The following is a 24796-nucleotide window of genomic DNA, read 5'->3' as shown; positions in this document are numbered from 1 at the left end:
TTCCTAATTATTGTGTTTGTTCCCAAACGACAATAGTAGGCTCATTGTTAACATATACACATTGAGAATACATATATAATTTATTCTGCAACAAAAAAATATTTTCCAAACAATTAAAAACGAACATTTTAATAGATTGCATTAAGCATTTTAATTATACTCCTCTTGCGTTTGAAAACAGGGTTAGTTTGCACATCGTGCGTGTACTCTGCCTGGTGCCAGGGCTGCAGGTACACCGGGAGCAAGGCCTCGTGCTCGCTCAGCCACTCCATCACGTAGTCTATGATCGCCTCCACATGCGGAGACGATTCGAATACAGAACGCATCTCTGATTTTAACGTTTCTGTGCAAGACTGCAAAAGATGGCGAATAATTCAACTTAAGATAATTGATACTAAATATTAGTGATTTATTTATATAATAGTAAAATGTCATTTACGCTATTTCAAATAATCTTTGATGTTTTTTTTTAGTATTTAAATCAATTTTACTTAAGGAATTTTCTATTTTAAATCACAATTTACCGTGCTACTAAGTCTTTCAGCCGCTGAATAGAGAGCTTCTTTCAGAGTTTTTCCTTGTCGCTGACCCTAAGAAAACATTAATTATGATGAGAAAAAAATATTAGATACTAATGTTTTTTGTATCAATTGCATATTACCTTCGGCAATAGCTCTTTGACTATTGCAAATAGTTCTTCACTTTTATCGTGATAAAGAAAGTAAGCCCAGGGAGAACGAAAAAATGAGTATAGGTTATCCAATTTTTTTGCCTAAGAAAGGAAATATAAGCTAAAAAATTTAAATTATACAAAAAAGTACGGACATCTTTATACTTGACATTCTTACAGTGTATCTTAACAGAACATTATTCAGTACTACAGAAGATCGTCCATAGAGTCTGACAAAGTTTTCCAACGGCCGTTTGTCCGGTGTGAGACAAGTAATGCCGTCTACAATAAAATCGTTGTTGAAATGCAATTTAAAATATCCTTCTTTAAATGTTTCTAGAACTTGGCCCTTAAAGCAAAAACTAATGTAAATTATTGAAACAGTTAATAGTACATATCCATTAACGTTTTATGGCAATTGAAATTATTGTTCATGTTTTTTAATTACATTTATAATTATAACATCGTGCGGTTTTAATATATTTTGGTTAATAATTGCAATTACTTTCTTCATTATGCTAAATTGTTTTACAATGTAAAATCACGTTAAAATAACGATCAAACTTGACTAGGAATCCTAGCTATAACAAAGGATATAAGGACGATAATCTCATTGGTCTGAATTAAATAATATTTACATTATAATGCAAGGATTGTAAGTATTGGCATGGTATCTTCTTGCCCGGCGAGCGCACCTCCAAGTACTGAAGGCCGCCGGGTAGGTTGCAGTACATTACCCGTGGCTCCTTAAATTCTGGTAATTTCGTTTTTGATTCAAACTCATTCCTACAATTATAATAATGAATATATTTGCCGAGTTAACGTCAGACGATTTTTCGAAGAATTAAGGAGTAAATGGTTAGCATGGTATATGCATGTTATGAAGGATGAATCACATGTAACAAGAAGAACGTTAGTTATTATGGAAGGGGTACACTGGTAGAGGTAGACCTAGAAAGATGTGGATGGATTGTGTAAAAGGTGACATATCCCTATTCGTCCCTTCTTGATATCCCTATCGGTCTGAATGATAGGGTGGACGATCCTATGGATTAGGATAAAAGGGAGAAATTGATGATCTTTTAAAATGCTATTCCGTTAGTATAAATTCAGTTCATAAAATACTGCATCTCAAAAATCATTGAATACTTACGACGATACAGATGTTGACTCCTGATTGCTACTGCTAAATGTAGAACCAGAGTCTTCGATGTTATTCTCTGTTCGTTTGACATATTTGTCCGTGTCGACAAACAGTGGGTCCAATTGATTCCGGATTTGGTTTCCTAACTGTAATTAATATAAAATAGTTATATAATAACAATCCTACCGACTCCATTGGCAAGATGACTTTGAAAAAGAAAACTTTGTTAATAAAAAGATTCATGTAACTTATTCTTTTCTCATTTCGCCGATTTATTCTTTCTTCTTTGGCTTTATTCCTAGTCACCAGCTAGCTGTAGGTAAATGCAAGTAAAGTATTTACCTTGGTGCCAACTTCATAAGAATCGTAGTACCTCTGCTGTTTGTCATCCGCATAGTAGTTACTATTATACCTAGTGGCAGGCCCTGCAGCGTATATAGAAGCATCTCTTGTTCTGAACTTATGGTCTATCAGAATACCTTCGTTATACGCTATACCACTTTTATTTATAGCTGAAATGAACCTAAATTTAACCGCGAGTTTCCACTGTTAAAAAAAAACATAATTCTCATATTAAGTAACGAACAATACATGTGTTTTGTATCCGTTTTGGCTATGTAAGCCTACGGTTCAACTGGTTTGTATGCAACCTTACCAACAAAGGCATCTTCATCAACTCCTTTTTTCCCGTAATAAAAGAATGCGGAACACGCTATTTGGATCATCTTGAACTGAGACATGAAGGTAACTGAGGTCACCGCGTGCTCAAAGTCACAGCTCCAAGATTCAAAGTAGTACGAACTGTATGTTTTGATGTTTAAATTCTTCAACATATCATTAACAGTACGATCAACCTGAAGACGAAGTATAGGCATCACAAAAAAATTAAGTCACTCAGACTAAATTTGAGAGAAATTCAGATTGTAAATCCATGGTTGTAATATAAAGAGGGAAGATTTGTATTTTTGTATGCATTGAAATAATTCAAAAACTACTGGACCGATTTTACCATTAGAAAGGTAATTTATCTGGGAGCAACATAGGCTATATTTTTTAACCTATGCGGAAGAAGTCGCGAACAACAGCTAGTTCTATACTAACATATACGTTTGAAAATACAGATATTCTAGGTTTTCTAGGGTCCTCCGAGGGGAATGGTTCTACGAACACAATGTTGTGATTTGGCACTCCCATTTGCAGCATTGTTGATAGACAACAGTACGCGTGTATAGTAGCTCCATACACGACAATACAATCTGGAAAAGAATTTAACTAAAAGAGAACTCACACTACTAAAAAGTTAACGAAATCAGCAAAAAATGTAAGACTGGAACGAATTAATAACGGTAGTGATATTTCATTCGCAAAACTTGAATGATGTTTTTTTATTACGCAATGACATTAAGTTAATTCTAGGAACATTTTTTGTATATCTTGAAACCACCTTACATTTACAAAGTTGATAACAGTTTCATTGAACCGATAGATCATATTTGATCGACGCAAAAACACTTTTTTTTGCCCTCCAACGCAATTTAAACATAGAAATATGATTATTTGCAATACGTACACGGTTCAAAGTACATCAAATTGTTTTTGATATATTTCAAAGCTTTATTTGCGTCCGAAAGGTTGTTTATAATGAAAACATTTTCAGGTAATCTCTTGCTAAAATATCTTTCTCTGGCACATATCGGAATATCCAGTGGTGTGTAGATTGGAACTAGACCTTTGCTAAAAAATAGACAAACGATGCCAATGTAATTAAAATAAATATGATAATCGAGATACATTATTTACTATTAGTCTATTTTCGACTTACTTCATTTTATCCTCTTTGTCTAATATAGTCTTCATGTAATTAGGATGTTGGTATTGTTTTCCGAACAATAAGAAAAGTAAGTCGTAGTAATATTTATTACCATTTGTTAATTTAACGTACTTGGCACGTCTGAAAAACACGATTGGACCATTAAAAGCCTTGATCCTGCGGTGTCCATTTTTAGGAATTGCTTGAATCTCAAATAGGAAAGTTCCTTTAATAAAATATTTACCCTTCATAATACAGTTGTCTTTAACAAAATTGACGATGGACACCAATGGCAGTAAGGGACCCAGAAAAAAGCGGGGGAAAAAGACTATTTTGTTTACGTCAATACCTGTGAATTTCAGTCAACGTCCCCTGTATAATATTCACATAGTAAGAATAAGGCACACTCTTGAGATATCTATCGGTGTTTGTGCGGCATTTCAGGAACATGTTTTCCACGAGTGTTTTAGAATGCCGTACGTAAGGCAATCCGCTTGGAGATATTAATGTTACATTCGTAAATGTTAAATATGTACAAGAATCACTGTAACACAATAAAGACAATATAATAAGACTAATAATTGATTATAACCTCAAAATACAAAAGTGGGTTGATAGTGAACACCCACCATTATGTTGGATGTTTTATGTTAAGTGACACAAAGGGGCGAGTAAAATGGCTTTAGGATATTAAAGAACATACCTAAATAGCAAGGCATTGAGAAATGCCATAGTAGTTCTCGATGCGCCAACTATCACGATTCTAGTATCGATGTTCGCTTTTGGTACAGTTGTAAACTTTTTACTGATAAACCAAGTACTAAATGCTTCCCTGTGAACACAAATTTATGCACACTAAGTGTAAAATTATATTTTCATACAAACACAATTGATTGAGATAGCTAAAAGATAATCAATTACAACATATGTAATATAAGATACATACAAACTATTAGGAATTGTACTCATTTCCTTGATCTCTGGTATAGATACGCAATCCACCTCAGATTCCCTAGGTACTAAAGGTATCATCGCAGATGCCAGGGTGTTAGCTTTATGGGCCACCTGAATACAACCATAAACAATAATATAAGAAGCATAAAAAAAATGAATTTCCATCGGAAGACCGTTATTATTGCTATACCTAATATTAATAATATAAATGCGAAAAATTGTATGAATGCATATTTATTTCAACGTATTTTCAAAATAGCTCAAAGGATCTGTAGAATAATAAATTATGTTTGGAAAAACACACAGGCTGCTATTTTTAATTCTGCGGAGGCGGAATCGCGGGTAAGAGTTAGTTTTAAGTAGAAACGTAATCGCTACGGACACACATGTCTCTGTCATTGTTCTTGAAAAAACTGAGATAACAATACGTCATGATACACTGTACATAAATGTAATGTTGTATATGATTTTGTAGTAGCACAAATATTAACCCATTTGTTCCGATATGCAGTCATCCAAACCAAAGTCGTACATTCCGACAGTCTCATCATTTCCCGAGCAAAGAATCTAAAATGTGCTTCAAATACTGGGTAAATGAGGACCGTTTTTAATGCACTGAAACCAGCGAAAACGCCATTCGATATATAATGATATTTTTGTATACGATATGAATCGAAATTATATTTATTCTGTATGTAATCTATTTGCTCCGCTTTCCTGGAATAAAAGTGTAACGTAAGTTTCTAGAAACATCTGTCTAAAACATTCTCAGATCACAGTAAAATAATGTAAGAGAGTAAAAATATTTTTATATAAATATCCATCAGCATATTGTAAAATATATTTTTTTACAAATATAAATAGTTAGCAGAATACATATAATTATAAAGATCTACTTACTCTAAAATTCCAAGTCCTAGTAACGAACAGCCACACAATAGCACAAATATGCTTTCGTTTCTTTTATGTACCGTATTCTCTACAGTCCACATTGTCTCCTTTACATCTAATGTATTGAGAAGTTGGGCTATCAGAGGTACATCTATCAGCTCTGCTTTGCGTACACGTAGTTTACTAAAATGTTTATTACAACTGATTATCTTCTTTGTCCTTATCCTACTCCCGTAGGGTCGGCGCAACAGGTTTTTGTCCTCTACATAACTCTACCATACGTCATCTCAGTCATCACTCCCTTCTTGATCATGTCACCTTTCATCTCTTTTTACCTCTACCTCTACCGGCGTATTCTTCCACTCCATTCCTTAATGTTTATTACAACCGATGTCAAATAAATATTCTAAAAAATTTTTTTATTAGTGAAGTCCAGGCTTTATCTAGAATCTTACCCTAGGATCGCATTTCTATGTGCTATGTACAATGCATATTTACTGCATACATTCGGCTTCGCTGGGATAGACTGAAAATTAAAAGTAACAAAAATAAAAAATAATAATACATAGGTTATTAATAGGTTGGTAATATCGATATAGTTGTTCAACTAACACAAAAATGTTGTAAAAGGGGATAACTTTTTTCAGTACACGGCATACGAAGAATGCAATAGTCATAATCTTTCATAGCTTCAAAAGCGGCTTCAAGGAAATCGAATGACTGCCTGTAAATAATAAGACAATACAACACTCTTAAATAGGATATTAGAAGGGACTGAATTCATATATGACGGATAATACAGATGTATAGAGCAGCACATGCTTTGACCTTCCGTAGGGACAAAAGCATGTTATGGATAAGATAAAACTCTTTGTAATAATGATCAATGTTTACTTAATTATTTAAATTCAATAATTACTTATAGTCAACATCTTCACGACATCCAAAAAGTTCAATTATAAATGCATTTGGTTCTCCTGAGTAATTATATTTACTCGTCTCTTCTTGTTTCTTTGCCATTACTGAAGTTCTTCCTAGAAATAATAAAATTACTAAATCTTATCTACGTTAGAAATGTAAACGATACTAAAAGTGCAATATTCTGATGTTATTTTTTTAACTAAGGCAAAAATGAACCGACTATGTCATCTATGTACGTATTATAAAACATACTTTTTAATTTTGTCTCAAACTCTGTTAATGTGGATTGTCTGTCACTCTGTGATTTTGGCCTGAAAAGAAATTATCTCGTAATTTGGTTATCTCTATATAATTTACTGTTTTTTGTTATTAGTAAATCCGTAAAATAATTACAAGTTTATTGTCTATGGTAAACAAAACTTTGCTTTATAGTTAAACGTCATTAATTAAAAAATGTTAACTTACTCATAATCACGGGATATAACGCGAGGGACTTTCAATAATTTAGTATCAATATTAACGATTTCATAATCAAACGGATCTTCATCTAAAAGTTCGGCGACCGATGCATTAGATAGAAGAGAGACAGTGGGTGAAGTTCCGCCTAATTTCACACTATAGTCATCCGAGACATCCTTTTTCATATAAACACGATCGTATCTGTCTTCAGTTAGCGATATGTGTCTAAATATAACTTTACTCGATGTCTTTATTCTTGGTTCCACTGCTGTTTCACCTGGTGGTATCTGCGATATAAGAGCGCGCGCACACATTTGACTAAACTATCGCATAACAGTTGCGGGATTGTCGATTGTTTCGCAGCAAATTCAACTGTTTATTTGCACAAATAACAGTGTCCGCACCTCCATGTAAGTTCATAGGAATTAAGACGAGACTAGATAGATGTGCGATTGTTTAGTTAAAAATGTGCTCGCATTCAAAAACTGATTGTTGGAATTTATAAATGCTGTTGTAAGATTAAAATGTACGTACATCTTCATCAACTTTTTGCTTCGCTTTAGAAGTACGATCGAAAGGACCCCATCTTCCGTAAAGTATTGGTTCTCTAATAACAAAGAAAGTTTACTTAAAATCTACGTGTAAAATATTAAATCATAGCGCTTTAAAATGCATCATTAGTACCCGAATGTTTTTAACAATATGTTGTTCCGTTTCTTAAGTTCCTTTTCAAGCGGTGTTGCCTTTCTCAACCCATAATAAGGATGTAATTCGTAAGTATTCTGTAAATTTTCATAGTTAACTTCTGCGTTCAAGCACATTACTCCAATGACGTGATCTTGATACTGCGGAGAAAGATAAAAATTGAAACTCTCTTCTAAAACACTCAAGAAATCTTCAGTAAAGTAATTTTTTCTCCAGAGTTAATGACTGAAATATCCAGATTTTATGACCATATTTTTATTGTTTATGCATATTTTTACTTACAGCAGCAACAATAACTTTGCGTTTCATCGTAGGATGGCGGCTTATTATTTCACTGATGTAATATTCTCCGTACAATTCCTTTAGTTGCGGACATTTTTTGTCTAGGATTTCTACGATATCGTCATTATCCTCTTCTCTAAATTAAAAACATAACATTTTTTAAAGAAGGAATTTACTTCTTGTTATAAGATCATACTTGCAAGTTCTTTAGGTACAGCAGAAAAGGTAATAGTTTGCTATTGTTATTTTTAAGAAAAAGTGATTACTCACACAGCGCCTCTGATCTTAAGTTTGGGACAAAAGTCTTGTCGCATTGCAGCATAAAAGTAACTGCAATTGCCTTCCCTAAATCCACTCCCCATTTTACTAGGCAAATATTTGTAGAAATTTCGTTTCTTGGACGCTAAATACCTTGTTATATGGTCTATAATAAAAAACACGTTTAATTTATACTAGTATTATAAAGTAAATAAATTCGACAGGATGTGTTAATTTGTTAAAGTTACTTATTACCTTCTGGACATCCATGCGGGATCATAACAACAATATTATTCAAATAAACATCCTGTGTAAAGACGGAGGTCAATGCTTCTTCTAGAAAGAAATCTGCGACATCATCGAGACAACAGATATAATGTATGAAGAGTGTATTCCGTGACAAAAAGTATTTCCTTGAAACAAAATATTATAATGTAAAAGATAAAACGCACAACGGATTATAAAAATGCTGTAAGTTTTTTGAAGAACCTTCGATGACCGTTGTTAGTGGTAGATATTATCATGCTTATAAATCTCTTCGTAAAACAAAGGACAATAACAACCATATGTTTTTTTTACTACAAATGTATATCTTACTGAAACAAATTCCTCATCCATATCTCCCAATCCACTTGGCTTACTCCAGGGACGTTAGGGTGATCGCTGAGGGCCATGAAACCTATCACGTCTTTGTTCACATCTATCATGCATATTGATAATGTACTTAGTTCACTGAAAAAGGAACACCCTGTAAGTTCACTTTAGTACTTGGAAACCGTAGTAAGGATAACGCGATAGTTGATAATACGAAAAATCAATCACATCAAGCTCCCTATATCAGCGCCACCGTAAACTTCTCCATATGTTTTCTTGATTATGTATTCTATGTCTGCTTTATCACCGTCTATAGCTCGTCTAAACCTTCTTCCTTTCGGACCAACATCGAAGTTAAAATATATCGACATTTTGAGAAACACGAAACTGCCGAACGTTTCACATAGGCCATGGCTGTTACGCGTTTGTTTTATATTTTTAAAAACATATTTTTCCATTAATAATAACAATTCAAAAATCTTTTTACAAGGTTCCTAAACTTAATTTCAAAATAAACTGAATCAAGTGAATGTTTTCGAGTGCAATATTTTAATAAAACACCATTTTTTATCTATTGAAAATTTATACAGCAATGTACATATTAAAAAAAATGAAAAGATTAAACCTAAAATTATAGCTAATAAGATTATATCTCTTTAAAATACAATTGTTGCACTAAAACACTTAATTTGTTTAAATAAAAAACACACATTATAATTTTCAGTATAAACTTAACCATATATATTTATCCAAAACTATAAGTTTAAAAAAAATCCACAACGGCTTCAAATTTTGCTTTAGTCGAAATTTTATCAATTAAATACTGATCGAATATTAAGTACTAGTGCACACAAAGCTGCCTTAACTATTTACAAAACATATCTAAAACTAAAAAATAAATGAAAACTAAACTAAAAATGTGTCAAAATATAAAGTCAACATACTTAATAAAACTAAAATTATTGATATACAACATAAAAAGGTGGGTTAGAAAAGTACAAATAAATTTGTTGAAAAAGAAAAGTTTTTATGAAGACCTAACTATTTTGTCAAACGAAAGGTAATTAATGTGGATCAATATTCATGATTTCAAAGAAAACTTATTTTAAAACAGAGAACGTATAAAAGTTCTCTTAAACAAAAATGCATTAATACTAAGTCTTTACAAACATTGAAACGGATTACAAGAAAGAAGAAATAAATTCCTCAAACGATTATTTCTATATTGATAAGAAGTCGTAAACATTTTCTTTTTAGGCAGTTAAAACATAAAAAATAATAATTATCCAGCACAAAATTAAAAACATATATTTAGTAGCGTTAAATTAGTTCAAAACCTCTGCAGTTATGTACAAATATTAAAAACGAAATAATCTCATCTTAGATTAGCGGTAAATTTTTACAACTTCTTGTATAAAGTTGAATTCTTTGAAAATGAGAAATTATAACCAACATATCTACAATTTTTACCTTTATAACATAAGATTTATTAAAAACAAACATGTTTGTATCGTAAATTCAAACACAGGAACTTTCTTAAATAAATCCATAGACAATAAATGCATGCCGGAAGATATGAAGATATAATTTCTCGTTTAAAATAATTCAACCATACATTTGTTGCTAAAAATTATTTATTACAACGAACACCAATAGAAAATTCAGGGGGTCACTAACGATTGCAAATGCAGTATGTTTTAGAAACTTGTGAAAGTATCAGATATAGAAATCACTTGAAAAATAATACTTTTTCTATCCCTTATCTTTGAAAATAAATAACAGCATATGTTAGAAATTGTCTGTGTATCCTTCTCTCAATTAAAGATAGGCAACAGATCTGCAAATGCAGATATCTATAGATTACTATGCTATTTTTAAAAACTCGTACCGTTTGTTGGTTTCCTTTAATAAAATAAAAAAAGGTAATATATCTGAATGCTTTAACACCCTGTAGCTATAGTCCAGCCATAGCTTAGACGTTGTCCATTGTCTTTAGCAAGTTTTTACCCCTAGTTCCTGTGGTTTTAGACTACATCTAAAATCGTGTTTTTTGTATGCTGAATTTTTTAAATAAATTTACGTCCTCAGTCAGAAATGTCACGTGTAGCTTATTTTAGCCCCTGTACCTTCAGGATGTTTTGTGATTTTTCTCTGAAACCCTATATTTCGAGTCTTACGAGTTACAATATCGGAGGTAGATCTTTCGCTCGCGCCAAATGCGTTTGTGACTTTGACCTTCTTACATTATTAGGTGTGTTTTTCGCTGATAAAGGTGTAACAGGATTTTGTCTCTTTGCTAACGGCTGGGGAGTTGCAAACCCATCATTGTTTAACTTGGAGATGGATTTTGATCGTGTTAGTCGTTGCGGTGTGTACATCATGTTAGAAACCTTGTTAGGGTGGTAAATATTTTCTTTCTCCGTCTTGGGAGTTTGAATTGCTCTTCGTGGAGTCCTCTTCGGCGTGTCGAACACATCTAGACGTATGTTAGGTATCGCTTCTTGATCTCTCACCGCCATTGAACTACGACTGATTTTGTTTTCATCAATACATTCCTGGAAAAAAAATTAAAAACCTTACTGCTGGAAGAATTGAGAAATATTGTAGGCTAGCTGTTGCTCGCGACTTCGTTAACGTGGAATTAAAAATATAGCCCATGATACTCAGTGATACGTAGTTTTTTAATGGTGAAAGAATTTATAAAATCGGCCCAGTAGTTTTTGAGGTATTTCAATACAAACAAAAACACAAATCTTTTCTCTTTGTCATATTATAATAGCATAGATATAGACAACAATTTAATAAAAGTTAAACATATAGGATTTGACATTTTAATACCTTGTATTCTTTCTGTAAATATGTTCATTTTAGATGAAGAATTGCGATTAAAACATGCTTTGAAATGCTTTCTCTTTTGTAAAAGATGAACTTGTCGCCTGTATAGTAATTGTAAATCACTTAAAAACACTCCTTTAGAAATTTATCTACAAAACTATGCAATTATTCAAACATCTTAGGGAATTAGAACATTGTACGAGTTATAAAGTTAATGGCCTGTCCCACCAAATTGTAAATTGTCTGATAACAATCCAACGCATAAAATATGTAGTGGAAAAATCGGATTTATTCGGTTATGTGACAGGGACGTCATTTTTAAGCTATCTAAGCTATCAGCCAGTGGTGGGACAGGCCCTAAAACGCATAGTTTATACACAAACTGTGCCATGCAAATCTTACCTTAAAATCGGTGTACGTAGTAAGCAGTGTAGTTTCAGAGAGCGGGTTCTTCACTTTGTTGAGGGTGTTATCTTCCTCCTGCGAGCTAATGTTGGATCTGCCGCCATTGCTGCGGCGGCCGTGAGACTGGAAGTTGATATACAGAATATTATGTTCAGAGTCAAAATCAAATTTTGTGATGTATTCATGGTCAAAAGGAGGATGTTCCAAATTTTGGTCGATTGAATTTACGGATTCTATCGGCCCAGTGGGAATTTTCTTTCATTGGTTGATAGATCGGTGGTCTAAAAAGGAGTTTTATATATGACTAACTTTCGCCCGTGACTCCGTCTGCTTGATATTAAAAAATAATATAAAACATGGCCTATGTTACTCACTGACAACGTTGCTTTTTAATGTTGAAATAATTTTTGAAATCGGTCAATTAGTTTGCGAGTTAATTTATTTTATTTAAAGAAACAAAGTTTTCCTCTTTATAATATTAGTATAGAAAACATAAATTAAATGTGGCCAGTACAAAGGCGTGGATTACCATAGCAGTGGGATTTAAAAAAATCACAAGAAATGTAACATTTTAAGAATAAGATTAGGATTTACAAAAACTATTCATAACTATAATTACCGTTCGTTTGTGTTTCAGTATATTACTGTTGATGGCGATTTTAGGTGTTTTGGAGTCAACGCCGTAGTCCAGCATTCTCTTCACTTGACTGGTCTTCGAGTCTCCGCCCGCTTTGGCTACCAGTCGGCCACTTATACGCCTAAAATTAAAAATTTAAGAAGTTAAAACAATAAAATACTAACTAAGGCGATTTTATATTGCTTTAAAATGATTTCTTTTAACAATTGCAATATTATTACATTGCAATATTGGGAAAGGAATGGATGAAAAAAGAAAAGATAGGGACTTATGGAAAAGGTTGGAGGAGGCCTATACCTAGAATGGGGACCAATTACTGGCTCAGGGATTTAAGCACTTAACTGTGAATATGATTATCAAATTTCATATATACGAAATTTAATCGACGTTCTCACGGTGAAGAGAAACAAAGTTATGCAATCTGCACATATTAGCAAAGAAATTTAAAGATATGTGTGAAGTCATTCCGCAGTGGACCAGCGTAGTTGACTAAGGCCTAGTCACAATTTAGGGTGCCTATCCTTCGAGTACCTCAGTGGGAACGTATATTGTTGATGATTATTAAAATTGTACACAAGTTACCTTTTAATGGTGGACATAGCAGTTCTCTTTAAAGCAGAAATGTTGTGCGCGTTCGAGACCGCCTTGTTAGCGCTGCCCGTCACCAGCTGACGCTTCACTGGCAATCTGAAAAATAATAACATACATTTTTAAATAAATATCTAAGAATATACAGGGCGAAAACCAGTATAATATAAATAGTGATGGGTATTGAGTATTTACCTGTTCTTGTCCGCGGTGGAGGTGAGGCCCGCGGCGGTGCGGTTGCGCTTGCCGAGCGGCGAGGTGGCCAGCGAGCGCAGCAGCGGCGTGCTCGGCGTCAGCGCCTGCTTGCGCGCAGACACCTTGTTGTGCCGCTCCTGTACGACAATCATCACCATCATCATCATTATCACCGTCATCATCATCATTCTACTCCCGTAGAGTCGGTACGATATTTTGTCCTCCACATAACTCTATCATACGTCATCTGTCATCACTCCCTTCTTGATAATGTCACCTTTCACGCGATCCATCCCTTTCTAGGTCTAATTCTATTGGTGTTCCACTTCATATATTTTAGTTGTTTTTTTTTTAAATTTATTACTTTCAAAAGAAAATGTAGAACAAAATGTTAATTTAAGGTAGGCAACGCAACTGTAAATGCTGATGTCTATAGACAAATAGCTTCGCTAATTTGGCGAATAACGGTGCGAATAACCACTTGCTCGTTTATGACCGTTTGATAGAAAATGGCACTTTTTAGTTTACAAATTTCCTGTTAATTACTTACTGCTTTCCTGTCTTCCCAATCGTCCAGCATCAGCTGCAGCAGAGGCTTACCGTCCACTGTGAAAGTGTTTCCAGTTCTTTCTTGATATGCTGTCACCAGCTCTCGTATCTGAGCTTCGATCTTAGGAAGCTGAAAACAAGAATATAAATCCTTAATAATTTAAATTAAAGCAGATCCTTAGTGTTTATTGCTAATAGTTTAAGTCCTTAATGTTGGGATCAGTTCACATAAACTGCATATAAAAGAACAGTTTCTACGCAATAAAAATGAGCTTTAATATGAAACAATTATTTTTTTACTTAACACATCTTTTACACTTGATAACAAAAAAATATATATACAGACGAATTGAGTACCTCCTTCTTTTGGGAAGTCGGTCAAAAATACGTGCAGAGTAAAATTAGCCCTTGTCTTATTTGCACCGACATCTTAAATGATAAGACCGTACTGAATTTCCATTCATAATATCAAATTTTATGATGATAAAGAGATTGTAAGCAGTGTTTATGAAGAAGTATTGGAGATTATTTTCAATCTCCTGTCCTATACTAGGTGATATGCATGTGATGGTGCCACAGACATTTAACAGATATATAGACTAGTCATAAAGAACAACATTTTTTAACCACAATATCTCGATGTCTAATTTAACACTCTGAAACGATTCTCAGTGTTTCAATTATATGTGTGTTTGTGATTTTGTTTCGGACATCAGATAGTACTAGTAAGATTATGTGTAAAATGTTTCAAGTGAAGTGTTAACTACGGTTCCTGTATTTTTTGAGTATCTTTGGTTGGTGCTCACATTGCTGGCGATGGCCTTCCTCTCCTTCTCCTCCTTGAGGAGTTGTCCGCCGCGGTTGTGGTAGCGGCCGGGCTCGGTGGCGCGCGCCTCCAGCTCCGTCATCTTGCACCACAGGTTCTTGCGCGTCGCCACAAGATCCAAGATTTCCCTAGTTAAATCATTTTGTTTAATATTTCTAGCCGTCGGCTAAAGTGTCAGCTATTTATATAGCTAAAGCAAAGGGAGAAAGATAAATGTTATATAAAAATTATCCCAGAGTTATGTTTAGGGGATTCTGCATTTGTGACAAATTGTCATTAAACAATTTTATTTAATTACAATAGGCAATATGCATATGACGCCAAATTGTAACTTTTTTTAAGTATACTTCATTACTATAAAAACATTCCTGCATAGATTTTTTTTATTTATGTTATGAATGGAACATGACGATTGACGTCAATTGTCTCATGACAACTCCGGTCGCGTTTTAGTCGCTCGAAAGTGGTCGTAATTTTATTTTATTATTTTTAGCTCAATGGTTGAAGCCCACTAGTTATTTGTCAATGTGTGCTATTTATCAATATATTTATCTTTATTTAAAACAATATTGTTAGGAAAATATTAGGAAACGAAAGGAATAGTGGGGGGGGGGGGTGGTAGTCCAGCATTAGGTGTTTCTATTTCCCTATATCATATTGGAACTGTACCCTTGATGATTGGCAATGCACCCCCATGCTTAAAGTACTGTATGTAGGGGCTCAATCTAATCAGGGATGATTCCATCATTCAAGATTCTCTTCTCTAGTTTCTCATAAAAACTAACATGTCTAGTTATCTTGTTCAATAAATAATAAACTTACCTTTGCTCATTATAATGTTTAGTAAGTTTTTCCAAATATAACTCGTGTAAAGTAAGAACATCTTCAGTGAAGGTGTCCTGGTAGTAATGCACGAACTCCTCGCGCTCCGTCCGCGAGTACATCAGATTGTCCCACATCAGCTTTATTTTAGTTCTCACATTCGCTACAAACACCTAAAAAAGATATTCAGAAACTTAATACTGGTACAATGGTATTATTAACTTATTATAATATTTGTTCAAAAAGTATTAAATAAGTAATACAATTAAAAATGAAAGGACAGAGAAAAAATCATAAATATTACTGCAAATTATTGCATTCTGATATTAACTTTAGTGTTTAATATGTTTTTTTTAAGATTTGCTGCTTTTAACAAGTACTATAATCTATCTTACTAATATTATAAATATGATAGTATAGATGAAAGCATGGATGGATGGTAGAAGGTATATCCACTGTTGAACTAATCTTGATGAAATTTTGCATAGATGCAGAATAGTCTGCAAGAACACATAGGCTACTTAATAAGCAACGTCTATGTTCAGGAGACAAAGAGTTTTATTTCACAAATCACCTTTATTTTTGGGTGTCAAAATAAAAAAAAAACATGGGACCAGTACAGTGAAGCAAGTAAAACATGTCTATATATTTACCTGTATTTTTTGCCTTTTAATTTGATCACATCTTCTTATCTCTTCCTTCAAAGCATTTTCAGTATCAGGATTGCAGCCAACATGTGCTTGCAAGAAGTTCTCTCTGTAAATGCGGTCCTCCTCAAGACAATCCCAAAGTTTCGCTAAACGCTCCCGCAACTCTAATACCTGGAAAAAACATATTAAAATTAAAACATATTAAGAAAGGATTTGTTTTATAGGATTAAGCATCTTGGCATTTACCCACAACTTTTATTTATTCACCACAAGAAGACTCATAATTTACATGTAAAAAAAAAGTGCTGTTTCAAAGAGAATGCAATTACTAAAGTTGAAAACATATTTTGAACATGTTAAAAAGTCAATTCAAAATATGTCAGAATGGTGGCAGAAAAATATGTTATATAATAAGTTCAGCCTCTCTTTCCATTGCTGACTTGAGTTGTGTTTTTTTTTCTACCAAATAATACTCACTCTATTATTTGTCTGTTGGTATTTATCCTGCAAATCCTGTTGCAGCTTGGCCAGCCTGTCCATGTTAAGATCCGTCACTTTAAAGTCCACCGACAGTGATGAGACCACTAATTGTTCAAATTTGTTTTGTGGTTTAATATGCAACTTGTCTGAAAATATAAAATGTCATCAAACTATTTGAAGTCATGCTAATTGATATTTCTTTCTACTTCTTATTTCACATATAGTTTATCAGTATTATAAGTGCAAAAATATAGACGGACGGATTGTGTTTATGTGGATGTTAGTACATATCTACAAAATGGTTTAGAAATCTCGCTGAAATTTAGCATAGATGTAGAACATAGTCTGGAAGAACAGTCTACATGACAAGTTTTTTTTTATTCAGCGCAGAGTCACCAGTAAATTCTAGTCATAAATCAGTATATTAAATGGGAAAGGTTGGTATTGTAGCTTTTGCCAAACAATCTTTCAGTTAAAACTGTGAACAGTTCAACTGATAGTCGTTTAGTTAAAACTATCAGAACTGAAGGTATGTAGCAAACTATAGAAATTATCTCAAGGGCAGGATCTGGATACAATTTGATATTGATGAAGAACACTATTTGGAAGACACATAAGCTACTTAACCTTTTGTTTTTTTAATTTCCTGTAGACATATTCTCATCGAAAGTTAGTTGTTATGATTTGTACATTTATGATAAACAATTTTTTAACATTTACAATTTGATAACTTACCCATAATATCTTTTATTTCCACTTGAGTATTTAAGAATATTTCTACTCTTTTATCTCGTTCTGTTTGTAGCACCTCCAGGTGATTTTTTAACTTGTCTAATTCCTCTTCAGATGGTAATGGTACATCTTGTAACTCGTAGATAGTTGTTCCGAGCTTCTCTCCGATATCCTTTTGCCACTCGAGCAATCTTTCCATTTTCATTCGCCGTTGCAGTACTTGTTCCCTATACCTGCAATATTTTAATGTATACAAATTTAATCTAAAAATAGAAACAACTCTTATATACTGAATTAAATTATTTGGAATTTAAAGGTTTTTGGTTTAGAGGTTTTATATATATTGGCAACTCAGATCTTTATTCAAGCCATTATGCAAAAAAAAAGTTAAGGTGTAGCAGAATACAATACACATCATTTTTACCCTTGACCTTGAACTGTTAAGACATTTGAAAAGATCAATAATTGTTGTTATGAATATCTTACATTAAATATGTGATAGATAAGTAAAAAAACATCAAGTTTTAGTTATATCCATTAAAGACACAGTTATAAAACAGAGTTTTGTAACTTACCCGGCAATTTGACTTTCAAGTTCTTTCTTATAATCAAACAACAGCATATCCTCTTTAAAGTCCATTATTGTTATATCTACTGACAGACATCTACTGAGTTCCTCAGTTTCTTCTTTTAGTTCTATGAAATTAATACACCATTACATGAGAGCCATAGTGCAGTTGTGGTATAAATATTGAAGTACTGTTGTACAATGTATACATCATCATCAACAGCTCACTATACGTCCCCACCGAGGGGCTCGGAGCCTACCCTAATATGGGGTGACTAGGCCATAGTCAACCACGCTGGCCAAGTGCGGGTTGGTTGACTTCACACATATCTTTGAATTTCTTCGCCGATATGTGCAGGTTGCATCACGATGTTTTCCTTCACCGTAAGAATGTTGGGTAAATTATGTACATATGAAAATTCGAAAAATCGAACATCACATACACATACATTGTAAACATAATGTATTCAAATCAATTTTGTGATGTGATGAAAGAAACAATACTTAGTGGATGTTTTTAGTAGATTTTCTGTACTTACTATCAATTTGACTCTGCATTGTTTTGAATTTTTGCTGAGTCTCCAAGATTACTTCACGATGAAGATCCTTTTCTATTTGCACTAGCTTAGTGATATTGCTGATTTTAATCGCATTCTCCACTCCTAAATGTGACCAATTGGTCCACAACTCTTCCATCATATGGTAAATATTTTGTGATATTTCCTGTAGAACCTCATTGCTGGAATATTATTTTATCTATTAGACTTTACTACCAAGAAGTAGAGAAATCCATCATTATTACTAATAGTTACAAACTAAACAAACTACTATGACTGAGCCGCACCCTGGACTTAACCATTTTTTAGAATTTCGAAAGTATACAAGTTTTTAAACAAGAGATATTGACTTGTTTTGAAAATAAATCAACAGGAGCCTTCAATGCACGGTATATATAAAATTGTAAAATCAGTTTAGTTAAATTATAACGAGAATTTTCAAACACTTACAAGAGATTCCGAACATCTTCGGTTATGGCAACCATCTTCACAAAACTTTAACAAGTTTAACCACACAAATAATATTTCTGTCTTTATAGATTAATTATAAAGTAAAATAACTAAGTAAGATAACTATATTTCTCTTCAAGAACACTATCGCCATTTACCTATGTCAAACGGTAACAACAACCATAAACTTTACAACCGATAATGTTCAAATGTTAACGGAAAAAAATACAAACTGGGCGCCATGCTGTGCTGTGATTGGTTGACGTTGGTTGACGTGAGTTTTTTAAAGTTCAACAAGGCCAAGGTATTAGCAGCATACATCCACAAACATCTTTGTGAACTTGAAAGATTTTTAATTATGTATTTTAAAAAAAAGGTAGTTTATCCATTTATTATGATTTTTTCCTTTCTGAGGTAGAATACTTGCATTAAAGTTGATCAAATTAAAGGAGATGCATCAAAAAGTATTGATTTTACCCGGCAACTGTCAAACCAATAATACCGTGACAAAAAAAATAAAACAATATTTTTTAATTTGCAAGTATACTTGTAATAAGTACATTTGTATGTATATAATTTTCTATAATCCTTTTCTTTCACTGATCAATAATATTTTCATAAACTATTATAATAATGAAATTCCAATGCTTGACATTACGCCCTACAAGAACAAAAATAAAAGCGTTGTTGCTTTGCGGGGCTACGTCCACATAATAAGCAAAACTTAGACCGAGGTGGATAAATTGACCATAATTAAAGACAAAAAAAATACAAAAAGTTCTCTCCGGCGGGGAATCGAACCCCGGTCTCCCGCGTGACAGGCGGGGATACTGACCACTATACTACCGAAGACTTGTAAGAATTTGTGAAAAAATAATACATAAGTATGTAATTTTTTCTCACGTCATTGTTTAAAGTAACACAAAAATATCCGTAGTTGACCTTTAAATATTAATCTTAACGAAAATAAATGATCAAAAACGAAATCGCGTAGTACAAGTTGATGAAATCAATTTCATTTAAGAATTAACAATAGCGATATGAGTCATCGACAACAGACGGCAGACGGACTAAAATTAACAACGCTAGCGACGCTAGCAAGCTGCGGGCAAATTTTTTCGTATGCGATAAGCTTTGATAAAAAATAGCCGATTGCAGCCAAAAACTGTTTGCTATTAGGTGGCCATCAGGAGTCGCTCTTAATTATTATATCTTTCCTTGTAGATTCAATGATATCACGGAATTTTAAGATGAATTCTGAAATATTATTTTATATACCTTTCGCATTGTTTATCCTTTGCGAAGATATATCAGTCTATTGAGTTATGCATTACTAAAACCGCATTATGTGATCTAAATCGTTAATTCGAATAATTGTAGAAAACACGAAAGTGTATCTAGCTGTATCCGGATGTACGATGAATTTATACAGATTGTAACAACATCGAATGTCCCAATGCGAGATACGCGATCGGCATGAGAAGCGAGTAAGTGGAGCAGAGAAACATGGCAGAGATTCCGGCGGCTTTAATTTTTACCTTTCACTTAGATATTGAATTAATTAATATTCTTAAACAATTTTAATAAAATAAAATTTTTATAGGCTAATAACACATTAATGATTACACAATTCTGTCTATAAAATGAGATAATTTTCGAGGTTTGAATATATTTTAATGGTTTAAATAATTATCGTATTATTTAGTATCATTTGAATTCTTTCATAAGAAAATCATTATTTAGTAAATCCTATGGCAAGCGACATATCAGTTGATCGCAATAATCGATTTTCGATTTATAACCTGCGACCTTAAGTTTTATTTTTCATACTACGCACCAGTCGGATGTTAACCACTAAACTATAATTGACTAGCTGTTGCTTACGACTTCGTTCGTGTGAATTTAGAAAAATAAAAATAAAAACATGACCTAAGTATGTTAGTCACAGATAATGTCACTTTCTAATGGTAAATTTTTTTTAAACCAGCCCAGCAGTTTTTGAGTTTTTCAATACATACAAAGACACAAATCTTTCCTCTTTAAAATATTAGTATAGACAACTCGGTGATAGATAGATATTTAATTAAAAAGTTATGTAACAATAAGAGCGAAATCTATCTCATTTCGAGAACGTTCTTACGTTGTTCTCTTTACTGTCAGTATAAGTGTGATTTATGTCTGTCGTTCCAATTTCCACGAGAATTTCACTGAATTATGACAACATGACGAGTATCGGCATATTGAATACATTTTTATGACAGTCTTTTATGTGTACTTTTATATGATGACGTAGCAACAGGCTTTCTTTCATCTATTCTAGTATAAGATATAATTTATTTTAATTATTGCTGGTGGTAAATAAATTTTGCATATCGTTCACCTGTCCTTAGAATTACTTCATAGTTGCCTGTTACTTTATTTTAAATAGTACATTCTGGCGTTATGTAATGTAAAGACACAATTAGCGATAGACTTTGATCAAAGTTGTTACGCGACTGCACACTTTATCGACTTTAATTACTTGCTGTTACTTAAACTTCTGGAGTAAATTTTAAATAACAATTACGATGATTGCGTTTTACAGTAATACACAGTACACATAATGGAACTTCATAAGTAGATATTTAACACTTTTCAATGTTGCAGATTGCATCAATCACGCTATCTCTCCTTTAAAAAAATAAGGACTACAATACGCTTTGTTCAAGTAATGGAAATTTACTGTGTTTCGAGAGATTTACCAACCTCATTTTACTACTTTTTTGTCATTCGATTTATACTATACGAATGTTTATATAAAGAGTAGAGTTTTTTTTTATTTTATTACCTAGAAATCCTAAGTTCATACCTGTCTACTGATATTGTTTAAATAAAATCTATAACGTTGTCTTTCTGGTTTAACCTTTTCAGATATACGTTTAAATTATTTTTTTTTAAATCCTCGATAATTTATTGCAAGTGAAGGAAGTAATTACCGCCATGTTAGGGTTTTGCTAGCAGTTAGTGGGTTCATTATGCCATCACAGTCGATCATTACTGCACTGTTAGGTCACAGCGTATGTTCCCACGTAACTATTTGTAAAAAGTTTCAACATTAAATCCATTTGAAATAAAAGAAATATGTATTTACCATAATTAACTACATAATAAGAAAGGTAAGTGCAATAATTTTTCTAGGAACGAAATATTTTAATGAAAAAAAATGGCTATGAATTATACCCACTGAATTCCAAAGAAAGGTGTTTCAATTGTCCAGTTCAAAGTTCTTTAGACTTTCTGGTTCAAATATCAACATGATGATAGACCAATACTTAAAAATATTTAATGTGTGTTAATCTTTTTTTATATAATTGTTGCAGTTGAATTCGCGGAAACCTGTTTTTACATCATATTATAACATAATATTAGCATTTATATATATATATACGTGTAATATATGTTAAATTATAAACTGACTCATCAAAGCATTGATAAATACGACGATAGTGAAATGACTGGACATATTTTCGTAACACTTGAGCTTTCTCCGGCAAAAGCATTTAAAAAATAATCTAACTAATTGATTTCACTTAAACTTGGTAGGACTCTTTAGGTACTCTAAAGTTTTTTCCATATAATACTTTTAAAATTAACTTGAGATGTTAGAAGTTACCTTTATAAGTACAATAGGAAGAATACTGCATTTGCAGTTCTCAGAATTTGTCGTAAGAAACTTTTGGTAGAACATGAAAAAGAGTTGAGTGGAAATCAAACCTAAGAACCAGAGTACAAGCATCTTGGTATCGCAAGCACTTGGATATAACTCTTTGTTATAAATTCAATATAAAAAGTTTGTGAGAAAAATATACCATATTTGCAAAAGGGGACGGACGCGTAACAGCCGCAATTGCATGCAAATCGAGATCAATGCACCACAACACCGCCGCGCCACTTACAGAACAATTACAAGTATCACCGTACCAGACGGTACATAATAATGTGAGTAAAATACACTTATGTGTTCGATAGATAACTTTTTCCATATATCTTTGTGCGTCGACAAATTTCTATCTATTGTTCCAGCAAGGCACGAACAAACTGTCATCGTCAATGTAGCAATTGGTAAGACGTAACTCGCAAGCAGAGCACTCACACACTGCCGTTGGCTAAGTGAAAACGAGTATAAAAGCAATGCAAATTGCAAACGCCGGCATTACTTGCAACCCTCTCGTGGAGTAAGCCGAGCGAACGTACCACAATGAAATATCATGTGCGTAAATATGTGATTGTTGTGATAGTGCTATACAAACTAACAGTGCTTTAGATTAGATCTCTATATTCAGTTGTGCATCAGTACGATTTGATTTCTCGAAAACGTGTTAAATATATTCCTAGTTGTCTCAATAACTTTATCATATGGTACACAAGTAACCCAACGCCACTAAGTGCAACTCTTCCTGACTTATGGAATACGCCTCGTTATAGGAAGTTTATTTAGTTGCATAACATTCAAATGGGGGTTTCCTCGCGCTATTACTTTGCGAAACCAGTTTCTAGATAATGTCTTTACAATATCTATCGTTAAATCTAACATGCCGCCTATTAAATAAATGGACTAGAAAACTTCCGACAGTCATAATCTATTTGAAACCTGGAGTACAAGTTCTAAATGTACATAAATAAAATGTATCGTTTGCATTTTCAGATTTTCTTGGGATTCCTTGCTGTAGTCGCAGCTTACCCTGGATTCATCCATGAGCAAATTCCTCAAGTCGAGGAGAAGTACGATCATCAGGCTTTGATCGGGGAATCGGGTCATTCCCATCAGATACAGCATGAGCACGCCAAGTCACACCAGTCTATTAAATTCGAGCACTTTCATCCGGTGCCCGTATACGTCAAAAAGGAGCACAGCCATCTCCTAAAGCATCCTCTCGAAAAGGGAACTAGCGAACAAAACTTGAAGCAGATTCACCCCGAGGCGCAACACAACCACGGTGGCGGTCTGGTTCTTGAAGACCACAGGCTCGACACTGAACATCTTGCCGCCAGCCTTGGCCACGGCGGCTACGAGCAAGGCCCTGAGCACGGAGGATATGAATCATTGGGTGGATACGAAGGATCTGAAGGTTTGAAAGCCTACGCGGAACTCCAACAATCCCAGTCTGAAGGACAGTACTACCCTGAACACGGCCAAGGTCTATCCGGAGAGAGCTCCGAAGGCTACAAATACGAAGGCTACAACTAAACAGATTTAATTTATAATATATCAACGGGCATATGTGGAGTCTTTCTCCACTATCTAAAATTATTTTAGGTTAACGTCTTGCCTGTATCCGTTGTATTAAGATAAAATCTAATTAAACCGATATGTTCGGTTGTTAAGCTTTGTGGTTATTAAGGCTTCGTATTTTCAACGCTACGTACCTGAGATATAGATGTTAAACAGTGAATCGGTTAAAGCATTTTTAGGAATTCTTGTTAAAATTAAATTAAATTTTGTTAAAAGTTGTATGTGGATTTGTATGAGAAAATTAAATTATGAATGGCATTAGATACGCTTCTGGGTGCTTCAATGAGAAATTCTATTGAGTATTGAGTATTGAATGATTGTCACTTTTATGATCGAGTGAATAATTGATTTTGCATTATTGTAACTTAGAGCGTGTTGCTGCGTCCCAGTGTAATTGTGATATTAATAAAATGTTGAATTGAAAACTAAAGATTTCATTATTTACCTCAACAGCTTCTTTGTAAATTATATCTTTAATTTTTAAAGACCAAAGTCGATGACTGCAAATACAAAATCTATTTTTTTTACTGACTATGTCTTAA

At 33.3% G+C, this 24796-nt stretch overlaps 4 protein-coding genes and 1 non-coding gene across 5 annotated transcripts; 1 reads left to right on the top strand and 4 right to left on the bottom strand.

The window, feature by feature from the left end:
• Nucleotides 1–105: 105 nt before the first annotated feature.
• Nucleotides 106–5989, bottom strand: LOC106101503 (cilia- and flagella-associated protein 61-like). The gene is made up of 16 exons (XM_013280746.1): nt 5925–5989; nt 5479–5652; nt 5070–5193; nt 4571–4689; nt 4328–4456; nt 3974–4168; nt 3637–3765; nt 3385–3548; nt 2916–3070; nt 2470–2668; nt 2157–2326; nt 1824–1960; nt 1309–1456; nt 662–1019; nt 525–590; nt 106–353 (listed from the first exon to the last, which is right to left on the bottom strand). Exons 2-14 carry the CDS (start codon nt 5568–5570, stop codon nt 801–803), a joined length of 1980 nt encoding a protein of 659 aa, XP_013136200.1. The 5' UTR covers nt 5571–5652; nt 5925–5989; the 3' UTR covers nt 106–353; nt 525–590; nt 662–800.
• Nucleotides 5990–6072: 83 nt separating this feature from the next.
• LOC106101525 (cilia- and flagella-associated protein 61-like) lies at nt 6073–9091 on the bottom strand. Its single transcript, XM_013280778.1, has 11 exons — nt 8917–9091; nt 8692–8826; nt 8350–8507; nt 8107–8260; nt 7837–7972; nt 7534–7694; nt 7384–7456; nt 6856–7136; nt 6643–6701; nt 6389–6503; nt 6073–6193 (listed from the first exon to the last, which is right to left on the bottom strand). Exons 1-11 carry the CDS (start codon nt 9057–9059, stop codon nt 6073–6075), a joined length of 1536 nt encoding a protein of 511 aa, XP_013136232.1. The 5' UTR covers nt 9060–9091.
• Nucleotides 9092–9311: 220 nt separating this feature from the next.
• Nucleotides 9312–19189, bottom strand: LOC106101607 (protein regulator of cytokinesis 1-like). Its single transcript, XM_013280896.1, has 14 exons — nt 18983–19189; nt 18515–18714; nt 17983–18103; nt 17411–17640; nt 16673–16821; nt 16199–16366; nt 15546–15718; nt 14704–14851; nt 13899–14027; nt 13349–13485; nt 13148–13252; nt 12548–12686; nt 11926–12051; nt 9312–11243 (listed from the first exon to the last, which is right to left on the bottom strand). The coding sequence occupies exons 1-14, from the start codon at nt 19015–19017 to the stop codon at nt 10869–10871; spliced, it is 2235 nt and encodes a 744-aa protein (XP_013136350.1). The 5' UTR covers nt 19018–19189; the 3' UTR covers nt 9312–10868.
• A 573-nt stretch (nt 19190–19762) lies between these two features.
• Nucleotides 19763–19834, bottom strand: Trnad-guc. Its single transcript has one exon. It is a non-coding gene; the product is annotated as a tRNA-Asp (tRNA).
• Nucleotides 19835–23149: 3315 nt separating this feature from the next.
• LOC106101487 lies at nt 23150–24684 on the top strand. The gene is made up of 2 exons (XM_013280730.1): nt 23150–23231; nt 23667–24684. The coding sequence occupies exons 1-2, from the start codon at nt 23220–23222 to the stop codon at nt 24207–24209; spliced, it is 555 nt and encodes a 184-aa protein (XP_013136184.1). The 5' UTR covers nt 23150–23219; the 3' UTR covers nt 24210–24684.
• Nucleotides 24685–24796: the final 112 nt, after the last annotated feature.

This window comes from Papilio polytes, unplaced genomic scaffold (genome assembly GCF_000836215.1).
Source record: "Papilio polytes unplaced genomic scaffold, Ppol_1.0 DF823980.1, whole genome shotgun sequence".
Classification (NCBI taxonomy): domain Eukaryota; kingdom Metazoa; phylum Arthropoda; class Insecta; order Lepidoptera; family Papilionidae; genus Papilio; species Papilio polytes.
This window is presented reverse-complemented; position numbering and strand designations above follow the sequence as displayed.

Coding starts and splice junctions, on each gene's coding strand:
- LOC106101503 (XM_013280746.1), bottom strand. CDS start 5,570: ATGTGGACTGTAGAGAATACGGTACATAAAAGAAACGAAAGCATATTT. Junction 5,194..5,478: donor CTAGGACTTGGAATTTTAGA/GTAAGTAGATCT, acceptor CGCTGGTTTCAG/TGCATTAAAAACGGTCCTCA. Junction 4,169..4,327: donor CTCAATGCCTTGCTATTTAG/GTATGTTCTTTA, acceptor ATTGTGTTACAG/TGATTCTTGTACATATTTAA.
- LOC106101525 (XM_013280778.1), bottom strand. CDS start 9,059: ATGTCGATATATTTTAACTTCGATGTTGGTCCGAAAGGAAGAAGGTTT. Junction 8,827..8,916: donor GCTGATATAGGGAGCTTGAT/GTGATTGATTTT, acceptor TTCCTTTTTCAG/TGAACTAAGTACATTATCAA. Junction 8,508..8,691: donor TGGATGAGGAATTTGTTTCA/GTAAGATATACA, acceptor TTTTGTTTCAAG/GAAATACTTTTTGTCACGGA.
- LOC106101607 (XM_013280896.1), bottom strand. CDS start 19,017: ATGGTTGCCATAACCGAAGATGTTCGGAATCTCTT. Junction 16,822..17,410: donor GGAAATAAAAGATATTATGG/GTAAGTTATCAA, acceptor TTATATTTTCAG/ACAAGTTGCATATTAAACCA. Junction 12,052..12,547: donor TACTGAAACACAAACGAACG/GTAATTATAGTT, acceptor ATCAACTTCCAG/TCTCACGGCCGCCGCAGCAA.